The sequence below is a fragment of the Myxine glutinosa genome, chromosome 2 (genome assembly GCF_964187855.1).
Source record: "Myxine glutinosa chromosome 2, kmMyxGlut1.1, whole genome shotgun sequence".
Classification (NCBI taxonomy): domain Eukaryota; kingdom Metazoa; phylum Chordata; class Myxini; order Myxiniformes; family Myxinidae; genus Myxine; species Myxine glutinosa.
This window is the reverse complement of record NC_136262.1, coordinates 103,209,017-103,232,004: the sequence shown is the minus strand read 5'-3', so window position 1 is coordinate 103,232,004 and position 22,988 is coordinate 103,209,017. Positions and strand designations below refer to the sequence as shown.

At 46.0% G+C, this 22,988-nt stretch overlaps 3 protein-coding genes across 10 annotated transcripts in view; 2 read left to right on the top strand and 1 right to left on the bottom strand.

The window, feature by feature from the left end:
- The first annotated feature begins 1,370 nt into the window (after window positions 1-1,370).
- FEM1B (fem-1 homolog B) lies at window positions 1,371-10,268 on the top strand. Of its 3 annotated transcripts, XM_078772737.1 has the most exons (4): window positions 1,416-2,208; window positions 5,427-5,915; window positions 7,546-8,202; window positions 10,163-10,268. In XM_078772737.1, the coding sequence occupies exons 1-4, from the start codon at window positions 1,465-1,467 to the stop codon at window positions 10,193-10,195; spliced, it is 1,923 nt and encodes a 640-aa protein (XP_078628863.1). In that variant the 5' UTR covers window positions 1,416-1,464; the 3' UTR covers window positions 10,196-10,268. The 3 variants fall into 3 exon arrangements, with proteins under 3 accessions (XP_067963718.1, XP_078628862.1, XP_078628863.1); XM_068107617.2 differs by lacking the exon at window positions 10,163-10,268 and having other exon boundaries at window positions 1,371-2,208; window positions 7,561-9,180; XM_078772736.1 differs by lacking the exon at window positions 10,163-10,268 and having other exon boundaries at window positions 1,379-2,208; window positions 7,546-9,180.
- On the bottom strand, window positions 8,561-22,982 carry NUDT17 (nudix hydrolase 17). Of its 6 annotated transcripts, none has more exons than XM_078772739.1 (9): window positions 22,827-22,982; window positions 20,677-20,797; window positions 18,625-18,750; window positions 13,819-13,999; window positions 12,513-12,538; window positions 10,147-10,239; window positions 9,782-9,880; window positions 8,984-9,102; window positions 8,561-8,832 (listed from the first exon to the last, which is right to left on the bottom strand). In XM_078772739.1, exons 2-9 carry the CDS (start codon window positions 20,740-20,742, stop codon window positions 8,748-8,750), a joined length of 795 nt encoding a protein of 264 aa, XP_078628865.1. In that variant the 5' UTR covers window positions 20,743-20,797; window positions 22,827-22,982; the 3' UTR covers window positions 8,561-8,747. The 6 variants fall into 6 exon arrangements, with proteins under 6 accessions (XP_078628865.1, XP_067963727.1, XP_078628864.1 ...); XM_068107626.2 differs by having other exon boundaries at window positions 22,821-22,972; XM_078772738.1 differs by having other exon boundaries at window positions 8,561-8,885; window positions 22,827-22,971.
- Window positions 19,633-22,988, top strand: part of ARL15 (ARF like GTPase 15) — a 96,953-nt gene continuing 93,597 nt past the window's right edge. Inside the window, exon 1 of the mRNA XM_068107619.2 lies at window positions 19,633-19,662. Within this exon, the coding sequence (XP_067963720.1) occupies window positions 19,657-19,662 (6 nt within the window). The 5' untranslated portion in view covers window positions 19,633-19,656. The remainder of the gene's footprint in view (window positions 19,663-22,988) is intronic.

Sequence of the window (22,988 nt, the reverse complement as noted above, 5' to 3'; positions counted from 1 at the left end):
AGGCCAGAAAATCACAATACAGAATCACATTTAATCAAAATCATCCGTCCACAACTTTTAGAGATATCTTGTTCACAAACGGATAGACAGGAGGAAAAACATAACTCCCATCCACCTTTGGTGGCGAAGGTAATCATGCCATTAATTCGTGTCGTCATTTCCGCTTTCGCAACTCCCTCTCCCTCTCCCTCTCCTCCCCCCTAGAGTCCCTTTATTCAGATCTACTCCCCCCCCTCCCCCCCCCCCCCCTGTTTATTGAGTAGTAGTGGTACTACTAGTGGTGGTACTAGTAGTAGTAGTGATGGTGTTGGTGGTAGTAGTACTGTGGTGGTGGTAGTAGTAGTACTGGTGGTGGTAGTAGTAGTTGTAGTAGTACTGGTGGTGGTAGTGGTAGTAGTGGTGGTGGTGGTAGTAGTAGTTGTAGTAGTACTGGTGGTGGTAGTGGTAGTAGTAGTGGTGGTGGTAGTAGTAGTACTGGTGGTGGTAGTAGTAGTACTGGTAGTGGTAGTAGTAATAGTGGTGATGGTGGTGGTTGGGTTAGTGGTAGTAGTAGTAGTACTGTGGTAGTGGTAGTAATACTGTGGTAGTGGTAGTAGTAGTGGTGGTGTTAGTGGTAGTAGTAGTAGTAGTAGTAGTAGTACTGTGGTAGTGGTAGTAGTAGTGGTGGTGTTAGTGGTAGTAGTAGTAGTAGTAGTACTGTGGTAGTGGTAGTAGTAGTGATGGTGTTGGTGGTAGTAGTACTGTGGTAGTGCTGGTGGTAGTACTGGTGGTGGTAGTAGTAGTTGTAGTAGTACTGGTGGTGGTAGTGGTGGTAGTAGTAGTAGTGGTGGTGGTAGTAGTAGTAGTACTGGTGGTGGTAGTAGTAGTACTGGTAGTGGTAGTAGTAAATAGTGGTGGTGATGGTGGTTGGGTTAGTGGTAGTAGTAGTAGTACTGTGGTAGTGGTAGTAATACTGTGGTAGTGGTAGTAGTAGTGGTGGTGTTAGTGGTAGTAGTAGTAGTAGTAGTAGTAGTACTGTGGTAGTAGTAGTGGTGGTGGTGGTAGTAGTACTGCGGTAGTAGTAGTATTAGTAGTAGTAGTACTGCGGTAGTAGTAATGGTAGTAGTAGTACTGTGGTAGTAGTGGTAGTAGTAGTACTGTGGTAGTAGTAGTAGTAGTAGTAGTAGTAGTAGTACTGCGGTAGTAGTAGAAGTAGTAGTAGTAGTACTGCGGTAGTAGTAGAAGTAGTAGTAGTAGTACTGTGGTAGTAGTAGAAGTAGTAGTAGTTGTACTGTAGTAGTAGTAGTAGTAGTAGTACTGTGGTAGTGCTAGTAGTAGTAGTAGTGGTGGCGGTAGTGGTAGGAGGAGGCGAAGGAGGAGGAGGAGGAGGTTGGGAGGAAGCAGCCAAACAGAGCCTGTTTTGTCTGTAATCAAAGGCAAGTAACCAATGAGAAACACCCGGCGGCTCCGTTTTCCGCCTTCACAATGGCCGACAATGGGCTGACGCCGAATCTAACCGCCGCTTCCTTCATATCGCCAAGTTTGCGGGCCGAGGATGCAGAGGCTCTGGCGTCGCGGGTCTACGAGTCGGCGGCGAAGGGTAAAGTTCTGATGTTGGCCGCGTTGCTCCTGGGCAGGTCGGAGAGGCAGGTGTGGTTCTTGTTGAGTCAGAGTACGCAGCGAGGCCGGGAGCGCTGCACACCGCTCATCGCCGCCGCCTGGGCCGGTCACACCAAGGTCGTGCGCCTCCTGGTCGAGACGCACGGCGCGGACACCGAACAGACGGGCACCGTCAATTTCGACGGCTACGTCATCGAAGGGGCCACGGCGTTGTGGTGCGCGGCGGGGGCGGGCCACGACCAGGTGGTTGGGACGCTCCTGCTCCGAGGGGCCGACGTGAACCACCGGACGGCCACGAGCTCCACGCCGCTGCGGGCCGCCTGCTTCGACGGCTACGTCAAGGTGGTCCGTTTGCTGCTGGATCACGGCGCCGACCCGAGCATCGCGAACAAGTTCGACAACACGTCGCTCATGATCGCCGCGTACCGGGGCCACTCGCACGTGGTGGAGATGCTGCTGAATCGCGGCGCCGACCTGGACTCCCGGACCCACTGCGGGGCCACCGCCCTGCACTTCGCCGCCGAGGCCGGAGACGTGGTTGTTGTGCGGATGCTGGCCACCTGGGGGGCCCGGATGTTGCCCAACGAGCACGGAATGACCCCCCTCAAGGTGCGCTGCTCTTTCCTTGCTCCGTTTGATGTTACTCCATGTGGATCGAAATTAATATCGATGTGGATATGTATTCAATAAATCGTCGTTAATACGTGATGGCCAAAGGTAAACTTGGAACAGGTGAGAGTTACTAATGAATTAAATTTTGTGTTCAGAGAAGAGTTCTCGAGATTAACAATGGTGTCCGAGGAGCACAGGTAATCTTGGGGGGAAGTTACCCACAGGAGGATGTGGTAGGGGAGTTGTGGTCCATCACCAATGAGCTTGCTATGACCGTTTCGTTGGAGTGTTTGAGGCACCTGGCGAGCGCACTATAAGCTTATTTACCTCCACTATCGAAGGTGGAACGAGGTTATCTTTTCACCCCTGTTTGTCTGTGTGCAGGATGTCGCAAAAAGTTGTGGACGAGTTATGACGAACCTAGGTGGGTGACTTGGGTAGACGACGAGAACGAACCGATTCGATTTTGGTTCAGGTTGCACATCTGCCCGATCCGTGGGAGACAAAACTAAACCTGTTCATCCTGGTGGAGGTGTGCATCCTACTGAGTGCTGTTCGAATTGGTAATAGAACACACCCCTGCTTCCTCCTCCTCATACCCGCTCACCTTTCCTTCTGCTCCCAGCTCACCCCTCCTCCTGGTCCCAGCTCACCCCCCCCTCCTGGTCCCAGCATGCCCCTCCTCCTTCTCCCAGCTCACTCCTCCTCCTGCTTCCCCATTCAGCCCTCCTCCTGATCCCCGCTCAGCCATCCTCCTGCTCCTAGCTCACTCCTCCTCCTCCTGCTTCCCGCTCAGCCATCCTCCTGCTTCCCGCTCAGCCATCCTGCTTCCAAACTCACCCCTCCTCCTGCTCCCAGCTCACCCCTTCTCCTGCTCCCAGCTCACTCATCCTCCTGCTCCCAGCTCACTCATCCTCCTGCTCCCAGCTCACTCATCCTCCTGCTCCCAGCTCACTCATCCTCCTGCTCCCAGCTCACTCATCCTCCTGCTCCCAGCTCACTCATCCTCCTGCTCCCAGCTCACTCATCCTCCTGCTCCCAGCTCACTCACCCTCCTGCTCCCAGCTCACTCATCCTCCTGCTCCCAGCTCACTCCTGCTCCCAGCTCACTCCTCCTCCTACTGCCCTCTCCTCCTCCCCCCTCACCATCTTCCTGCTCCCTCTATGGCTCAGGAGCAAAGTAAGGGTGAGATGTATTGAGTGGAAAAGTAAAATCATGAAGGTGGATTTTGCAGCCCAGACATTGAGCACCAGCATTGCATATTTGGAGGATCTGCATTCAATTTGCTGAGTGAACATGTTTGATTCAGAAGATGACAATATTCACAGCTTCACACTGATACGGCGGATCTCTGAATGCTATTGTGAATTCAGATTCCATCATCAGGTGAGAGCTGAGAGCAATGAATGAGCAATGAATGAATGAAGAAGTACAGCAAACTGATCTTGTTCTCTCATCCATAAAGAATAACAGGTATCAATAGTTTATGGTGGCTCACAATCCAGTGGCTTTAATTAATGGCTGGACTACGCTTGTCTACTCCTGATGGATCATAATCCAGTGGCTATCATGGCAATACTACTCGTGTAAATACTCACTTGCAATGATGCTGTTTTTCTGTGTTCTGTTGGATGTTATTGTCACTTTGACTGTACCTTTGCCTGGTCCCAAGTCCAAGCATCTGGATGAATCCCCAATTGGTCTCTCACAATTCGGGAGCAAATAACGAGAGAGTCGGCAAATTTCCATGAAAACAATCTTTGAGAGCAATCGGTTTCTACCTTCCCAGTAGTCTGTTTACAAAATGATCGGCATGACAATATGGCTGCCGGAGCACTTCCGCTGACTTCACTTCCCGACTTGATTTTTGTCAATTCCCGGGTTAAAAAAGCATTGTTGCAGTGCTGTGTTTATGAAATGCCATCGTGTGCTGCTTACGGTAGTGAAAGCCATGACGGTGGTGACCAAAGGGGAAGAGGAATCACGTTTCATCGGTAAGAGCTGTTGGCATCCAGCGATCCAGCGTGCAGGAACTCGTGCGAGATCAAAGATGGCGGGCAAATGGCTTCAAAGAATGAGCTTCCATTCCTATCCAGCTGGTATAGCATAGAGATTAGTGCATGAAGAACTAATGGAACGTGAAATAAGGTGGTGTAAAAGACGCTGCATCAACGGCAGTAAACGTCCGGATTTTTTTTTTCTACAACCTTTAAAATATTTATTTTATTTCAATTTAATTATATACAGTTTTGGAACACTGCAGAATACAAAAACCCTTTTTGGCACTTTCAAAAACCTTCCGTCTATAAGACAAAATAACCACCACCAGTACTACTACTTCCATCAAAATATTACCCCATTTTACATCATCACATCCAATCTCTCGTAGACTCTGCCCTTGTCCTTCTTCTTTAAGACCGTGAGGTAAGGTGTTCTATGAACTCTCCAGTTCTAGTTGAGCAATAATGGGGGTGGAGACCCAGACGTTTGGTGGAGGTGCTCTTTGTCAAGTCATTCTGGGGCGTGTGATCTCGGGTATGAAATAAGCTGTGGCCCGAGTGCCAAATGCCACCAAAAACTGTCGGGCCATCAAAACCTGATTTGATTCTAGGTGGCCCATGTGGCCACTTGTGCCAAAATGTTCGATGTATCATCTTCGTCGATGTATTCGGTCGTTACTTATCGTTATGCAATGTCAACGAACTAAACTTGCTAAGGGCACTACGGGTCATGCGGCAAAGGTTGTAGCGACTTCATTTGTTCCCCTCACTTGGAGTTCCGAAGGTGGAGCGCTGCAAGTTATCTTCATAAACGTGTACCGTGTTTTTCCGCTTTCGGTGGTGCGGGTTTGGCTAACCCCCGCTCTAGCAGGCAAAATGGCCTTAAAATGCCTGTTGTGTTTGTTGTTGGTGGTGTGGGTTTAGGAGTTTAGGAGGGTATTAGGAGTGACACTTAAGAACCCTCAATTGTATCACAAGCAAGAGGACTTTGTATTATTTTCACACACTTTGGCCTATGTTGCTTTAGATTTGACTGCAAAAAAGGCTAAGGCACCCCGGCAATGGCGCGCGCTGAAGGATATGTTATTTATTTATTTTGCATGGGGGCGGTGTACTTTGAATGTAGCTCTACTTGTTTGTTTGCTTTATTTGCAAAGTGTACAGCAAAGAAATAATGGACTTTCTTCCTAATTTGCCTGAATCTGGTGCGACAGGTGGCAGCTGAGAGCTGCAAGCGGTCTGTGGTGCACCTGCTTCTCGAATACAGCAACTGCGACATGGAGATTCGCACAGAGGCGTTTGAGCTCCTTGGGGCATCGTATGCTAATGACCGTGATAAATATAATCCTGAGATGGCCTACGATTACCTGCGACTTGCAATGAGCCAACGTCAGTGCTACTCTTTGAAGAAGAAAGTCTTGCAGCCAATCAAAGCATATGGTAACCGCACCGAGAGCTGCACAATTGCCGAGCTCGAGATGATTCGGCATGACCCTGATGCGCTGCACGTGGAGGGACTTCTTGTCCGCGAGCGCATCCTTGGCTCGGACAATGTGGATGTGGCTCATCCCGTAATTTACCGAGGTGCTGTGTATGCTGACAAGTTTCAGTTTGACGCTTGCCTCGCTCTGTGGCTCCATGCTTTAGCAATGAGGGAGAGGAACCGGCGGAACATACAGAAGGACCTCCTCCGCTTTGCACAGGTATGACATTATTTTTGTTTGAATGGTAGCATATTCACCATCCCAATGGGATGGATTGTACTGTTATGCATCTGGTATGAATGAATGAATGAATGATCGTTTAAGGCCATTTTGCCCGCTAGAGCGGGGGTTAGCCTTGCGGGCCCCATGACAATCATGGTTCCCTGTTTGAGGCAATGTTTTTATGGCCGGATGTCCTTCCTGACGCCAACCCTTGGTCACGCTCTTACGATGCGCAGGGATACGGTGTACCTATTCTAAACCGGGGTACACACCGTGATCATTCATCCCAGCAAGCTGGTACTCAATTTGCCGACCTCGGAAGGATGACAGGCTGAGTCAACCCACCTGGCGTTAATTCAGCGATCGACCGGGATTCGAACCTAGGATCCTAGGATCCCAAGCCGGCACCCTAACCGCTAAGCCAACACCAGGCTATTGTATTACTGTTATGCATCTGGTATAGGGGGATAAAATGGGGGTGGGGGGAGGTATGGATAGATTGGAATAGTTGTCATCATACATATATATTAGAATGTGTGATGCAATTCCTGTAATTAATGAAATGACAAGCACATGTTTAAAAAGATGGTTCCGGGCACCACTTTAACGCTCCTAAGTCCGAATGGTGGTACTACCCTGAGTGGTTGCTGTCTACAATCCACTACCTGTAATGGAATTCATCCAACATCTCGTTCACAGAAGTGAGGCTTTATTGAAATCGATTCACACAAGTCCGAGGCACACAAACAATTAACGTATTAGCTATTGAATCGTATAAAGTATAAGTATAAAGTTTACTCAAGCATAGTATAAAGACCAAGCCATCGATCTGGTCTTACCAAGATGAATGCAGCGCAGACCAGAACATGGTGCGTTCAGAATGCGTAATTCTCTCTTCACACATAAAGACCGCTCGACTATGTATATATATATATCCAGCACGCACTAGATGACCACCACCCCCCCCCACCCCCCCCACCCTCTTCGTCTTCTTCAGTTTCACTACACTATCCAAAGATGGTCGGATACATCGAATGGGACATGATAAAGCACGCTGTTGCTGTCTACAACCTACTACCTAAAGATGGTCCGATGCGTCTAGTGGGACATTATAAAGCTTGTGTGCCACGTTGCTGGTTGGTTGCTCGTCTTTGCTGCTTTGTGGTTTCTAATTAAGGTTACCAAGTAATACGGCTCGGAGGCAAGTGTGCATACATCAAGGCCATCCTGCCAGCCAAAATGCAATTAATTTATGTTTAACTACCGAGTTCATCGGCAGATAATAAACATATATATATATATATTTTAAAAAAATTATTTATTTAACAGCATTTCTTGCTTTCATGATGAATCTGTTGGATTTTTTTTTTTATGGCTGGTCTCGTCAAAATGTCACTTTTGCGGATCAGTGAGGTCAGTGGAAAAATTAACCTATAAACCGTTAAAATTTAATCCTAAGTGTCAATGGTGGGTGATTATTGAAGTTTATGATGATCCATTTATTGTTTTATGTATGTCCACCTTTTGGTCATTTGTAGAACTTGCATTCTTAAAATCGGAATATGACAAGTACTGTGTTGTGTTCACAATCCAACATTTAATTGTCCAGAAGCCTACCCTAATACAGTGGGTGCATGCGCAGGTCTTTTCACAAATGATCCTGCTTGGGGAGTTGGTGCCTGCTGATGTGCTCGAGTGTGTACTGAAATCTTGCGTTTTGGAAATCGAGCGCAGCCAGAAGGCTATGAGAGCCGCTTCTCTGTTGGACTACGGCAAAGCAGTAGACGCACATGAAGGGAATCTACATACGTTTCTCTACCTGGTTTGCGTGGCAGCTCGCATTTCCTGTGGCGAGGAACAGAATGCTTGCCTCAACCGCCACATCTACTATCTCCTTCAGTTGGACCCACGGACAAGGCGAGGGTCTAGTTTGCTGCACCTGACTGTTCACGGTGACACTCCTGTGGACGATTTCCACACTGATGCTGTGTGCTCATTCCCGAGCCTGCATGCCGCACAGAGGCTGCTGGCGTGCGGTGCTTCACCAAATGCTACAGACAACCAGGGGAACACCCCAATGCACTTGATTGTGTGTTATGCACGTCCTATCAGTGACTTTCTCACCCTCCATGGAATAATCATTGCACTACTTGAGGCCGGGGCACATGCAGACGCGACCAACTGCAACGGGCAGACTCCATTTGAGTGCTGTACGACTGGTGTGGCTGAAATCGTGCTTCGGACGGAGACGAGAGTGAGCCTCAAGTGTCTCGCTGCCCGTGTGGTACGTACGCATGGCATTGCTTACCAAAGTCACATCCCCCGAGCCCTTGAAAACTTTGTTGCAATGCACTAGAGGCCTGTGGCCAATGCCTGGCTCATGACTTGTTCCGTCGCATTTGGAGAGAGGTTCATCATCTGGCCTTACTCTTACCTTCCCACCTCCAATGGATAGTGGATGAGGTGTGATTTTTCCAGCTATTATATGATCGTTGTAATAAACGATCAATTTGGTTACTTTTCAGTCAAACTCGCACAAAGTTTTGCTTCGATTTCCTGGTTGTGCAGAATACCTTTGATCCATAAATGTGCTGATGTACTTTGAAAGTTGATGGGGTAGAAATTGCAACTTAACTATTACAGTATATTCAGTTTTTAAATTCATTTGGCATCCATGGAACAATGGCCCAAAACTTTTATTATTATTACGGAAACGACGTTATACTTCTAATCCGAGGCTTCACAACATTGCTGTTATCCATTTAATTTGAAATTTATCTTCTCCATTTCGTCACTCTTGTTCTGATTATTTGTTATTGAGGAAGCTGCTCAAGCCACCTTTGCAGTGCGAACATCGTTCCGGCAGACAGTATCTCGGTAATGTGGCCTTGTCCTTGCTCCGTGGGCAGGAAAGCTGAAACGGGAATCTCCTCAATTTGGTGCTTTCCTTCTTTTACAGTGCATATCCTAATGAGAAAAAAATGATGTTTATCCGCTTTTAACAAAAGGCAATTTGGGTTATTTTGTTTTGCCATATCCGTGCAAATGTTGTGTGTAAGAGGTACCTGATGTTGGGTCGAAGGTTTTGAATTTTCGGCTCTATTCCAAACACCAAGACCCTGGCCACATTGGGCTCGATCCAGGCACAGGCATTCACCTCGTTTTCACAGAGATTTATCTCCTCCTAATGGTAATGCCACCGGAACATGGTCAATAACACTTTGGATTTTAAATTGTTACACTAATAAAACGTGATCTTCAAGTGTTGTAGCTCGTTACATCCACCACCAAATGTGGATGGAGGTTATGTTTTCACCTCTGCCTGTCTGTCTGTCTGAGCAGGATATCTGAAAAATTTATGGATGGTTTCAGACGAAATTTGGTGGACAGGTTGGGTGTTTGACAAGGACGAATTCATTCGATTTTGGTGAAGATCCGAATCTGGATGTGAGAATTTTTTTTTTAAAGTGATTCTTCACCATTAAGTGATGGGGCCAAAAACGATATAGCAAAAAAGTTGCCTATTATGCCAAAACTAGGTGGGTGACAAGAACAGGCCGATTCGATTTTGGTTCAGGTCCAGATGCAGATCTGGCCTATCTGTGGAATACAAAACGTAAACCGTTCAACCTGGGGGAGTTATGTGCTCTACTGAATGCCGTTATCGTACTGCACCTGTGGCTGTCCTCGCACAAAAGCAAATGATAAGATGATGTAATGCATAGGTTTTTATTTTAAAATAGCTTTTCAGATAAACTTCGAGGTTAACCTTTGTCCCATGAACTTAAACACCTTGTGAATTTTTTTTTCAATATTCAGTACAATTGCTTAATTCCCATCTGATGCACGAATGCAGTGTTTACCTGCAAATCCGCACGGTGTCGGGAAGATCTGATGAGCAAATATATCACGATGTGATGTCTTTGAGGGAGTCCCAAGTTGAGTTGCGTTGGGTGAACAGACTGAGCAGAAAGCAGTGTAAATGCATGAAAAAAAAAAAAAAAAAAGCTGAATTGGAATTGCATTGGAAATATGTTGCAACGATATGAAGGTCCAGATTTGACAGTACAGTGGCAACCTTTACGTTGTAGCTTTTAATTGAAGTTTTGATGCTAAATTATCTGCTTTGGTACTTGTAACACGTGTAAGCATTGGTAAAGCTAACTTTTTATTTACTTTTCCTTGGACTTTTGGTTCATATCTGCTGCTCCGGCCACCAATTCCTTACCTCCCACAATCCCAAGGTCAAAACTGTGCAGTGTGAAGGGTTGATTTGAATTCCAGCTTCTTCTTGCAATTCCCGCAAACCAGCAGCAGTTATCTACTCGGACAACAACAACAACAACAACAGGCATTTTAAGGCCATTTTCCCTGCTAGAGCGGGGGTTAGCCTTGCAGGCCCCATGACAATCTTCTTCATTTTGCCCTATTTTCTGCATCTCCCCTTAACCCCCTTGCCCGCATTTCTTCTTCGACCATCTTTAGCCAAGTCTTTCTCGGTCTTCCCCGTCCTCTACTTCCTTCTACATTCATTTCCATCACTCTTCTCAACCAGTCACTTTCATCCTTCCTCAACACATGACCAAACCATCTCAACCTGTTCCTCTTCACAGCATCAATCACAGGCTCTATTCCCATCATCTTTCGCAATTCATCATTTGTCTTCCTCTCTCTCAATGACACTCCGCACATCCACCGAACCATTCGCATTTCCACCCTTTCCAGCCTTCGTTGCTGCTCTACGTTCATTACCCATGTCTCGCTCCCATAAATCATAACACTTCTCACACATGCAGCATACACCTTTCCCTTCAGCTTCAACGACACTCCCCTCCTCGTCAGCACGCCACTCAGTTCCCGAAACTTCTTCTATGCACATCTCACTCTAGCAACTGTTGCCGAGTCTGATCCACCTTCTCCATTCAGCATGTTATCTACTAGGACAAACGTCAAAATAAGGTCATATGCCATGCTCATTTATAAAGAGATCTATGATTGAGAGATAGGTTTACAGTAAAGATATTTGGACTGCAGGGCAGGTAAAAAGCTGGATTACCCAAGGCAGTTGCAACAGTTTCAAAAACGTTACAAAAGACATCAGCAAGTACAAACATTGAGTGATTACACAGGCTGTTCTCTACCGCAAGAGGCTGGCATCCTCCACGGTAATGATCGGCGACCAGTATTGTTTTGTGGATACATCAACGACGATGTGTCTTTTGCATGAGAATGGATCTGATTACAAGGGGATCTGAGATGTTTGAAATGATGAATGGCACAGAGAAAAGAAGTGAAGAGTTTTGCAGTAGACTGCATGGTGATAGGACAAGGGCCATGGCCTGAGAGTAACGAAGAGGAGAAGTTAGGACTGTTAGGACTAATAAAGCACCGTTTTATTGGATTTATGTGGTGTTCATAAAACACAGGCAAGATGGGCGATTATGGCCTACTGTATACAATTTCCTTGTACGAGTACACCCATTCCATACACCAACACCTTGTACTCATGCAGCAATGACGTCATCTGAAGTGGTGTTCCAGCCATAATTGGTTGAATTGAAATCCATAACCAAAAATCTGAAACCTCTATCTGATTTATGACCGATGAGTGAAACATTAAATGAAGGACGTCATGTCACATGGTATGGCGGCCATATTGGATTAAAGGGAAAAAATTGGACAATTTTCTCTGAAACTGCTCAACGAATTTTTTTTAAACTTAGCATGTCATCAACTCCCCATGGGGTATATAGGGTGATACGGATGACATCATCGGTGAAGTGGTATTACAGCCATAATTGGTTGAATTGAAATCTTTATCCGAAAAATCTGAAACTTCACATATCTGATCTAAGACCCAATTTGAGGGAAGAATTACATTTATGATGTACATAACCCATGCCAAGAAACTGTGTGACATCAGAGTGCATGGATAATGTGGGTATATGGGCCATAATAGCATTATGGCCATAATAGCAGATTGAACGCGCCAGGCGAGACTATGCATTATACGAGTGCCGTTCTACTTACTTTTATTATTAGAAGCGGCATTGGAAAAACGCCACAACATGCTATCTTAACATGGAGATACACGTTAACACAGATTTCGCCCAAGACGATCTCTCTTGACGCATCAGCAAAATGTATTTAAACATTTCTATTTGAAGATTGAGGTTTGTACAACTACCCTATGCTCACTAGTAGGGTTGAAGTTCAAATTGAGGACTTGTTTTCTTTTCTAATCAAAGCTGTTTGAGTTAAATCTAAACCCAATATCAGATTGTGCAAAGGCAGTTCTACATTTTCATGAACTTTAGCAAAACGATTTCAAGAAGCTTGACATCGACATATTGCCGTTTTGGTTTCAAGTGCCACATGTTAAGGTTTCTGTGTGGCAACGAAGTTTCTGGTGTACTGTCGCATTCAAACTACTCATTGGTTGTTGCCACCATGCAGTGCCCACGTTTTTGATTAGCTGTGTTGTAAATATCAAGTGAGAAGTGCTGCGGCCATCAGTATTTGACAACACACAAGGATCGGTAGACAGAAACAAAAGCAGAAAAATGTGTTTTGGAGAAAGAGGAGAAATCTGACCTGTTCATGGGGCTCAATGTGACCACCTAAAATGACAAAAAGATAATGGGTATAATCAGTTGCATTCCATCTAGTAATTCTCATTACTCATGAATGTTTATGCCGTTGATACCTCGCCTACTCTTCACGAAGGACACCGTGGGATCTTTTACGTCCACCAATTAATGCTGGCAAATGGGACGCCCAGTTTTATGTCCATCCGAGGGACGGCACACACATCGATGAATCGCCCTGCCTGTGAGACAGGGGCATGACAGTTTCTAGCTGGGTCGGGATTCCAACCCAAGCTAGACAGCTTCGAGGTGAGTGTGCATGCATCTAGGCCACCCTGCCAGCCCACAGGATACAATACAAAACGATATGCTTTGCAAATGTACTTGTAGCTCAATTGAAAATTGCACACCAGGTCAAATTAACTTGGTGTCAAGTCACATGTTTATATATCCAAAGAGGTTGTCGATGTGGTGAAGTACACGTCACACACTGGAACAACGAACAGTCACAAAACCAAGAAACACATGAAATGCGGTGTGCTCCGTTTTCATGCGTTTCAAAATGACTGACGGTGTCTGCCCACCCGCCATGCAAGCAGATGGGTGTCTGCTTTTCACTTTTTGTCCGCTTTTTCAGAAATTCACTGTCGGCTTTTTAAAATCGACATCACAGAAGTTGCAGGTATTAAAGAGACACATCCTGTTTTCATGAATGACTGATTAACGCTGCTGTGACTGATATCATGGTGGGGGAGAGCATGTCCTCTCTACCCTTTTGTGACCTTTGAAGGAAGTGAAGAGGACATCATTTTGCTCTTAAAGTGAGCGACTGTGAACCAGAATCATCAGATTCATACATTTCTGAGATGGTTGATGAGGTTGTTTTTGTGTAAATCGATACGTTACTAACATAATTGCCTTCGATCGTTTTTTGCAAAAAAATTTGTCTTCACTATCAAGAATGCCTAACTATACCCAACATCTCCTGAAAATTTCATGACTATCAAACTAGTTTTTGATCCAAAAAACGCGATTTTTATTATTGGAAAAATTGCCTTATGCACAAAAGTATTCTCAAAATCGGCGAAGGCAATTATGTTCGTAATGTATCGAAATGCATTTATAAATGAACCATAAACACAAGGCAATAGTAGTATACCACCTCAACGAGAGACATATACGCAGTTTCCTGTTATGGAAATCGGAAACGCCAATCACGACTATGACTTCGCACCTTAATCACCGATGATTTAACATGAAAGGCACAAAGCAGTTTGGTACATGCATTCGCACAGGTCATTGGATCAACATACCTGGGGGCACCCAATATCCTGGGAAAAGTTTGAGATGACATGCACGCCGTGTTACCAAGACGTTATGGTCAGAAGACTGAAGGATCACCGACACGCCAACTTCCACGCCACCTGCTCGGAGCGGGGTTAGTTCAAGGGCCTGCTGCTTGCTCAGCAGCTTGACAGGGCAGTGGTGTGCACGCTGTGTCGTGGTGGTATGGAATCGAGTGATGATGTTGATCCAACGTTTCAAAATGTCGTTATATTGAATGGGTAGGGTGGAGAAAGAGAGGGCAAGGATTTCAAACGTCATCACAAGTCAAATTTAGGAATGGTTTAGACTTCGGAGGCTATACACGAGTTTTAGTTTGTTTTTGTTTTTTAACAACTCAGGTCGTGCCCAAAAACGAAGAGTCCCCCCCACCCACCTGACTTCCTACATCTATCTATAATTCCAGTAATCTCTGTCTGTACGTTTGTTTGTCTGTGACCGCTGTTTCTCGACAACCACGGGTCCGATATACTTTTAACTTGCCAGGTATATTGCTGGGGACCCGAGGATGTGCCTTTTCAAGGTTTCATATTAATCGGACAATTACTTACCGAGCTATGTCCAAAAAACGATTCAACCAATCAGAGAGCAGCGAACGATCGCGTGTGCCGAACGTGGCGGGCACACTCTGCCTCGGATGGCACATTTGAGAGCGTATTCATTTATTTCACGTTTGCAAACTATGTTGGCGTTAAACTATGTTTTACAACTAATAAAAACGAATTTGCGATTCATTCGCTTTCCTGCGCGTTTGTGCACGCGATGGCGATTTCTTTACCAAACTCCGGAAGCCGTTCGCTTTGGACCAAACCATTGCATGTAAATAGAGGGGGGGGATTGTCACCACTCGCAAGCCGTTCGCTTTGGACCAAACCATTTCATGTAAATAGAGGGGGGGGGATATAATTTTAGATATAGATATAGTACGGGCATGCCCTAGTCTATCTATAATTCCAGTAATCTCTGTACGTCTGTACGTCTGTACGTTTGTCTGTGACCGCTGTTTCTCGACAACTACCGGTCCGATATACTTGAAACTTGCCAGGTATATTGCTGGGGACCCGAGGATGTGCCTTTTCAAGGTTTGAAATTAATCGGACAAGTACTTACCGAGCTATGGCGATTTAGCCGTTCGCCGTTCGCTTTGCCGTTGCGAATGGACCAAACCATTCATGTAAATAGAGGGGGGGGGGGGGTTCTGTGGTCGTTCGCTTTGGCTTTGCGAATGGACCAAACCATTCATGTAAATAGAGGGGGGGGGGGGGTTCTGTGGTCGTTGCGAATGGACCAAACCATTGTTTTTTTTTTGCAGTTTTTTTTTTTTTTGCAGTTTTTTTTTTTTTGCAAGGAACGGGCACCCACGTACGGGCACGTCCTAGCTTATATATAGTACGGGCATGCCCTAGTCTATCTATAATTCCAGTAATCTCTGTCTGTACGTTTGTTTGTCTGTGACCGCTGTTTCTCGACAACCACGGGTCCGATATACTTTTAACTTGCCAGGTATATTGCTGGGGACCCGAGGATGTGCCTTTTCAAGGTTTCATATTAATCGGACAATTACTTACCGAGCTATGTCCAAAAAACGATTCAACCAATCAGAGAGCAGCGAACGATCGCGTGTGCCGAACGTGGCGGGCACACTCTGCCTCGGATGGCACATTTGAGAGCGTATTCATTTATTTCACGTTTGCAAACTATGTTGGCGTTAAACTATGTTTTACAACTAATAAAAACGAATTTGCGATTCATTCGCTTTCCTGCGCGTTTGTGCACGCGATGGCGATTTCTTTACCAAACTCCGGAAGCCGTTCGCTTTGGACCAAACCATTGCATGTAAATAGAGGGGGGGGATTGTCACCACTCGCAAGCCGTTCGCTTTGGACCAAACCATTTCATGTAAATAGAGGGGGGGGGGATATAATTTTAGATATAGATATAGTACGGGCATGCCCTAGTCTATCTATAATTCCAGTAATCTCTGTCTGTACGTTTGTACGTTTGTCTGTCTGTGACCGCTGTTTCTCGACAACCACGGGTCCGATATACTTTTAACTTGCCAGGTATATTGCTGGGGACCCGAGGATGTGCCTTTTCAAGGTTTCATATTAATCGGACAATTACTTACCGAGCTATGTCCAAAAAACGATTCAACCAATCAGAGAGCAGCGAACGATCGCGTGTGCCGAACGTGGCGGGCACACTCTGCCTCGGATGGCACATTTGAGAGCGTATTCATTTATTTCACGTTTGCAAACTATGTTGGCGTTAAACTATGTTTTACAACTAATAAAAACGAATTTGCGATTCATTCGCTTTCCTGCGCGTTTGTGCACGCGATGGCGATTTCTTTACCAAACTCCGGAAGCCGTTCGCTTTGGACCAAACCATTGCATGTAAATAGAGGGGGGGGATTGTCACCACTCGCAAGCCGTTCGCTTTGGACCAAACCATTTCATGTAAATAGAGGGGGGGGATATAATTTTAGATATAGATATAGTACGGGCATGCCCTAGTCTATCTATAATTCCAGTAATCTCTGTCTGTACGTTTGTTTGTCTGTGACCGCTGTTTCTCGACAACCACGGGTCCGATATACTTTTAACTTGCCAGGTATATTGCTGGGGACCCGAGGATGTGCCTTTTCAAGGTTTCATATTAATCGGACAATTACTTACCGAGCTATGTCCAAAAAACGATTCAACCAATCAGAGAGCAGCGAACGATCGCGTGTGCCGGCGTTGCGAATGGACCAAACCATTCCATGTAAATAGAGGGGGGGGGGGTTCTGTGGTCGTTGCGAATGGACGAAACCATTTCATGTAAATAGAGGGGGGGGATTGTCACTGTACTCGCAAGCCGTTCGCCGTTCGCTTTGGCGTTGCGAATGGACCAAACCATTTCATGTAAATAGAGGGGGGGGATATAATTTTAGATAGATATATAGTACGGGCATATATATAGTACGGGCATGCCCTAGTCTATCTATAATTCCAGTAATCTCTGTATGTCTGTATGTCTGTGACCGCTGTTTCTCGACAACCACGGGTCCGATATACTTGAAACTTGCCAGGTATATTGCTGGGGACCCGAGGATGTGCCTTTTCAAGGTTTCATATTAATCGGACAAGTAGTTACCGAGCTATGTCCAAAAAACGATTCAACCAATCAGAGAGCAGCGAGTTATCACGTGTGCCGAACGTGGCGAACAGACTCTGCCTCGGACGGCACATTTGAGAGCGTATTCATTTATTTCACGTTGGCGTTACAGCCGCTATGTTGGCGTTAAACTATGTTTTAAAACTAATTAAAACTAATTTGCGATTCTTTCGCTTTCCTGCGCGTTTGTGCACGCTATGGCGATTTCTTTACCAAACTCCGCAAGCCGTTCGCTTTGGACCAAACCATTTCATGTAAATAGAGGGGGGGGGATTGTCACCGTACTCGCAAGCCGTTCGCTTTGGACCAAACCATTTCATGTAAATAGAGGGGGGGGATTGTCACCGTACTCGCAAGCCGTTCGCTTTGGACCAAACCATTTCATGTAAATAGAGGGGGGGGATATAATTTTAGATATATATATAGTACGGGCATGCCCTAGTAATGATAAAGCAAAGAAAGAAGAGAAGATGTAAAAATTAAATGAGATCTAGATTCTAGATGATTGATTTGTGACTTGAATTGTTGCAAGTTGATGGAAGTCAGGAACACACTGCTGGAGAGGCTGTTCAATAAAGGCCATTTGAAAGTAGGTGGAGGTATGGTGATTGAAGAGGGGGTAACAGAAAAGGTGACAGGTAGAAGCTAGACGGGTGTAACGAATCGAGTGAAGAGGAGGAGAAACGGTTCAACAGAGCACTGACTGGTAGTAAGAGGCGTGGGGAAGAGTCGGTGGGCCAAAGGTTGGAGATGGCTAGACAAAGTAGAATTGTTAATAAGTCGTACACCCATGGCTTGGAGACGTTGCAGAATACCAATGATTGACGGAGGAATGCCGCCCCAATCGTATGAGCGGTATTTCATCGCCGGTCTGACTTGAGATTTGTAGAGGGTGAGAAGATGATGGGAGTTAAAATATTCGTAAGCACTGAAGAGGAAACCAAGTTTGTTGGAAGCAAATTTGGCGATGTTGAGGATGTGAGGGTGCCAGGAGAGATTGCTGGAGATGGTGATACCGAGCATATTGAGAGGAGGACTGCTGGAGTTGAGAGCTGGGCATAAGAAGAGGAGGGATGGCTGTGTTGATTTTTGCAGGATATAAGGAGGGTTTGAATCTTGGACTGATTGCAAGAGACGGGGTTGTCAGAACCCCATTAGAGGATGAAATTAAGACCCCGATTGATGGAGGCAGCAGTTGAGGGGCAATCGGCAGCAAGGTAATGGGAGGTGGTGTACTGGGATATATACCTATTGGAGGAGCGGAGTCCTCAGCAAAGGAGTGGACGGTGTTGTTAGTACGTAGTTGAGGGTGTCATTGATAAGAAAAAGAAAGACGGAGGGTGAGATGACAGAACCTTTAGGGATACCAGAATGAATGCGGTGGGGGTCAGAGAGGGCACCATCAATGCAGGTAGAGATTAGACCATCAAAGCAGGTAGAAAGCTGGAAAACCAGGAGATGAGCTGAGGCTGCTGTTTACCGTTTCTTGGGGAAATATTTTTTGAAGGCATGGAACAGGTTCCCTTTCGACCAATGATGATGACTCAAAGATAAAATATGATGCTGCGCATTGTAATAATTTCTCTCGATCGTTTTTGAACATCCCCTGTATTCACCTTCAGGAGAACATTCTCCGCATCAGAGAGTTCACCCTCGCCTGCAATCAGCAATCTAGTGCCAGTCAGCTTGTAACAAACCATTGCCACATCTGAACAATCGTTGTTGAAGTACCCTGTCACACTCTGGTCAAACAGCACCAGCGAAACACATGCATTGAATAGTTCAATAAAACATGTGATTGCATTATTAAAACATGATAAAATTTCAAATACTAGCAACGGTACCCGCCCTATGGGCGGGGCTTCAATTGGGAGGCCCAAATGAAAAGGCAAAATATCAGAAATTGAAGGCTTTTTTATTTTAAACGATTCATATAAACATCCGTTGAATCCTATCACACGCAAATCATCAAAATCTAAGCAGTACATGGCGCCCATTTTGAAAAAAAGATTGAATTCTGCAAAACGGAAGCGGCCGCCACACGTCTTTCTCAGTCGCGCGTTTATGTGTGAAGAGTGCGCGCTGAATCTGTAACACGGAAGCGGCCGCTGCACCTGTTTCTCAGTCGCTTTGCACACGCTGCCGTGTTACTTCGGAGCCGCACGTTTATATAGGAAGAGTTCGTGAGGAGTCGATCTACTCTCTCCTGGTACGTAGAATAAACAGTATTTGTAGAATTTCAACAAAAGCCACATCACTGTTCATATCGGTAAATATTATTCCATCGTGTTTGGAAAAACTGGAAAATTGGAAAAACAATATCGCCTATTTTACTCCCAGGGGTCCCAGGAATACCCACCCAAAATATCGTTGCGATCGGTTGAGCCGTTTTTGTGGGACCTTCGAACGGACGGACGGACATTTGGTGAATTATAGTAAGATTACAAAAATGTTTTCAAAAAACCTACTTCAAATAGTATTAACTAGCAAAGGTACCACCTTCTCCCCTGCCCTCTCCCCCACCCCACCATCCCTTCTAGATTTTCCTTTACTGGGCATGCAAAATCTACTCAGCCAGGGGTTCCAGATAGAAGAAAGGATTTTTGCCTCGCCTTCCCAAGCGATGGAAGATGACGTAATTTGGTTGTATGTCGGTGAGTGTGTCTGCACATGATTCTACTTTAACATACATCATTCCTTCTTTGATCTCTTGTAATACAGTATACCATATTTACATGATTATAAGGCACCCGCAAATGTAAGGCGCATACATATGTCAATTTTTCTTTAGAAAAGGTAAATAAAACTACTTTTTGAATGCAGGATGCACCTTCGAAGAATGAGCTACATTACAAGGAATTTCCACATAGGAGGAGGCACTTGGGGCCATCAGGCCAGTGCAATGGTTGCCAACCTATGGCCGTTTGTCCATGCTCTATCTGTTTTTTTGTATACAATTTCGAGGCTCGTGGAGGAGCCAGAACGTAAAACGGATCAGGATGTAACAGAACAAAAGGAACAGCATAAAGAGAGGGGAGAAGCACACCAACAGCAAGGTTTGGAATTTGGCCAATGTACTGACAAACAATAAAGCCTGGTGTTGGCTTAACAGTAAAGGTGGCTGGCTTCAGATCTTGGGTCCTGAGTTTGAGACCCCTGGCGTTCGTTGAATTAACACCAGGTGGGTTGAATCAGCCTGTCATCCCTCCCAAGTCAGCAAAAGCTTACCAGCTTACTGGGGTAATAAGCCATCGGAGTATCCTGTGTCGGAGTGGCGACCTGTCCAGGATTGTACTCCTTAACCAATGAAACGGACTCAGCAGCTCCTATGCACCTCACGACATTATTGACAAATAATGTTACACTCACGGTGAAAGACACCATGGAATATTTAGCATCCACCAGCTAATGCAAGCAGATGAGTTCCCAGCTTAACTTCCATCAGGGGATGTTGCACGATTTATGCAGCACCCTATTTGTGAAACACCAGTTTTCGTTGGGTCTGGAATCGGACGTCTGCCATATCCTGTCTTGTAAAATTGTCTCATAACATACATGCATGCATAGTGTGTTAGAATGGCCAGCAATACAATATCCATTCCATTTACTATTGTCGCACTGCATTGTAAAGTTATGGTGACGTCATGAGGCTGTACAACCATCCTCACCTGTGTGAACTTTGCACACACTGTTGATGAAAGCTTTCTCACCAAGAACACCAACACTCTTTCCATGGTTATTCACAATGACCTCGGTTTTCTGCCATCAATCGTTTTCTGTACACATATCCTGAAATTGCAAATGGGGATATCGACGAGAAAACTGGCGAAGGTATGGATTCATAAAGCACTTCAGAGGCCAAACAGAAATCTGTGAAGGAGAATACAAAATATTCCGACCAGAGTACAAAACGTTCCTGGGACTCGGTATTACTCCTTGAAGTCCATCAACATGGTTTATTGTAAGCAAAGCCACATTTATCTGTGTTCTGAGCCCAGTTCTACTCTTGATCTTCATCATTGATCTCTCGGACTCTCTGGGGAATCCTCTTTATCTATTTATTGATGACCACCCTCTGCTGTGACATCCCTCATCCTTCAGACAGGCAGGCTGCATACTTCTCTGTCTTCAGACCTTGAAAAAAATCACAGGATGATGAAACACTGAATATGTCTTTCAATCCTGACAAACCTAACACTATATCTCTCCGAAAGGACCGTCTGGCACTCCCCCCAACCTACTTTCTTAACAATCCTCTTGAGGGTCTTCAAACTCCTGCGTCTCACTATCAGCCATTATCTTTCTTGGGCAAACCACATTTCAAGGTTGGCCTCCAAAGCCAGCCACCAATTGGGCATCCTGTGTCATACAAAGTCCTTCCTTGGCACACCTGAACTCCTATCAACCTACAAGACTTTCATCCACAGCCTAATGGAGTAATGGAGTATTGCTCTACCCTCTAGGCTCGCTCCCCTGCCTCACATATTGCTATGTTTTAAGCCATGCAAACCTAGGCCTTAAAAATTATTGGAAAAAGGTCTGTGGGGGGAAAGGAGGCAGCAGGAGGGAGAGGAAAGGATGGGTGGGAGTCTGGAAGGATGGGTGAGGAGAGAGGAGAAAGGGAAAGGGGTGGGAGAAGGGACCCAATTGCCAGGTACATTTGCTTTCGCTCTCCACCCCTTTCTCACCCCCCCCCCCTTCCTTGCCCTCCTCATTCTCCCTTCCCACTCCACTCCACTCCTCCCCCTCCTCACTCTACCCCCCACACCCCCTTCTTCACTCCAACCAAATCCCCCCCTCACTCTACCCTTCTCAACCTTTTCACTCATCTACCTCTCTCTTCCACCTCTTTCACTCTGCTCCCCCCTGCCCCCTTAGTATTCCCTTCAGTCCGGAGGAAAGGAGGTGGGATGTGAGGAGGGAGGGGAATGGGTGGATGGAGGATGGAGGGGAATGGGTGGGAGGATGGAGGGGAATGGGTGGGAGGATGGAGGGGAATGGGTGGGAGGATGGAGGGGAATGGGTGGGAGGATGGAGGGGAATGGGTGGGAGGATGGAGGGGAATGGTTGGGAGGATGGAGAGGAATGGGTGGGAGGATGGAGGGGAATGGGTGGGAGGATGGAGGGGAATGGGTGGGAGGATGGAGGGGAATGGGTGGGAGGATGGAGGGGAATGGGTGGGAGGATGGAGGGGAATGGGTGGGAGAATGGTGGGGAATGGGTGGGAGGATGGAGGGGAATGGGTGGGAGGATGGAGGGGAATGGGTGGGAGGATGGGGGGGAATGGGTGGGAGGATGGAGGGGAATGGGTGGGAGGATGGAGGGGAATGGGTGGGAGGATGGAGGGGAATGGGTGGGAGGATGGAGGGATTCCTAAACCAACCCGTTTTTCATCACCTCTTACTTGCCACGTTTGACACTTGAGAGACACACACACACACACACACACACACACACACACACACACACACACACACACACACACACACACACACACACACACACACACACACACACCACTATAGATCTAAATCTGCACACACAATGATCGTGGACACGCAGAGGCCGGTAAAGAGATTGCTCTGTGCAGCAGGTAAATAAAACCGGGTAGGTACCGGCGGCACCGTCTAACCCTCAACACATTTTGTACACCATCGACATGGTCATGGCAGATATTCCAAAGCGACCGCTTCAGCTCCTTCTTCGTTTATTCCGTCTCATCGTGATTTTCAGATGGCTACGTCATAAGATAATCATTTATATTTGTTTTAAATATCTGTCGAAAACGAGTTAAAAAGAACCACAAACCTACCGCTACCGGTCACCGTCGCGCTTGCAAACAGCACATTTAATCAATACACCGCCAGAGGCGTCCTCTTCGAAGTACATCGCCGAACTTCACGCCGACACCTTCCGATTGGAGGACCGGTTACATACGAGTACAGTATTGGATATTCAAACCGCCGTTTGCTTTGATTAC

Coding starts and splice junctions, on each gene's coding strand:
- FEM1B (XM_078772736.1), top strand. CDS start 1,465: ATGGCCGACAATGGGCTGACGCCGAATCTAACCGCCGCTTCCTTCATA. Junction 2,209..5,426: donor ACGGAATGACCCCCCTCAAG/GTGCGCTGCTCT, acceptor CTGGTGCGACAG/GTGGCAGCTGAGAGCTGCAA. Junction 5,916..7,545: donor ACCTCCTCCGCTTTGCACAG/GTATGACATTAT, acceptor ACCCTAATACAG/TGGGTGCATGCGCAGGTCTT.
- NUDT17 (XM_078772738.1), bottom strand. CDS start 20,742: ATGGAAAGAGTGTTGGTGTTCTTGGTGAGAAAGCTTTCATCAACAGTG. Junction 14,000..18,624: donor CGGAGAATGTTCTCCTGAAG/GTGAATACAGGG, acceptor ACCACGACACAG/CGTGCACACCACTGCCCTGT. Junction 9,103..9,781: donor GACACCGTGCGGATTTGCAG/GTAAACACTGCA, acceptor CATTACCATTAG/GAGGAGATAAATCTCTGTGA.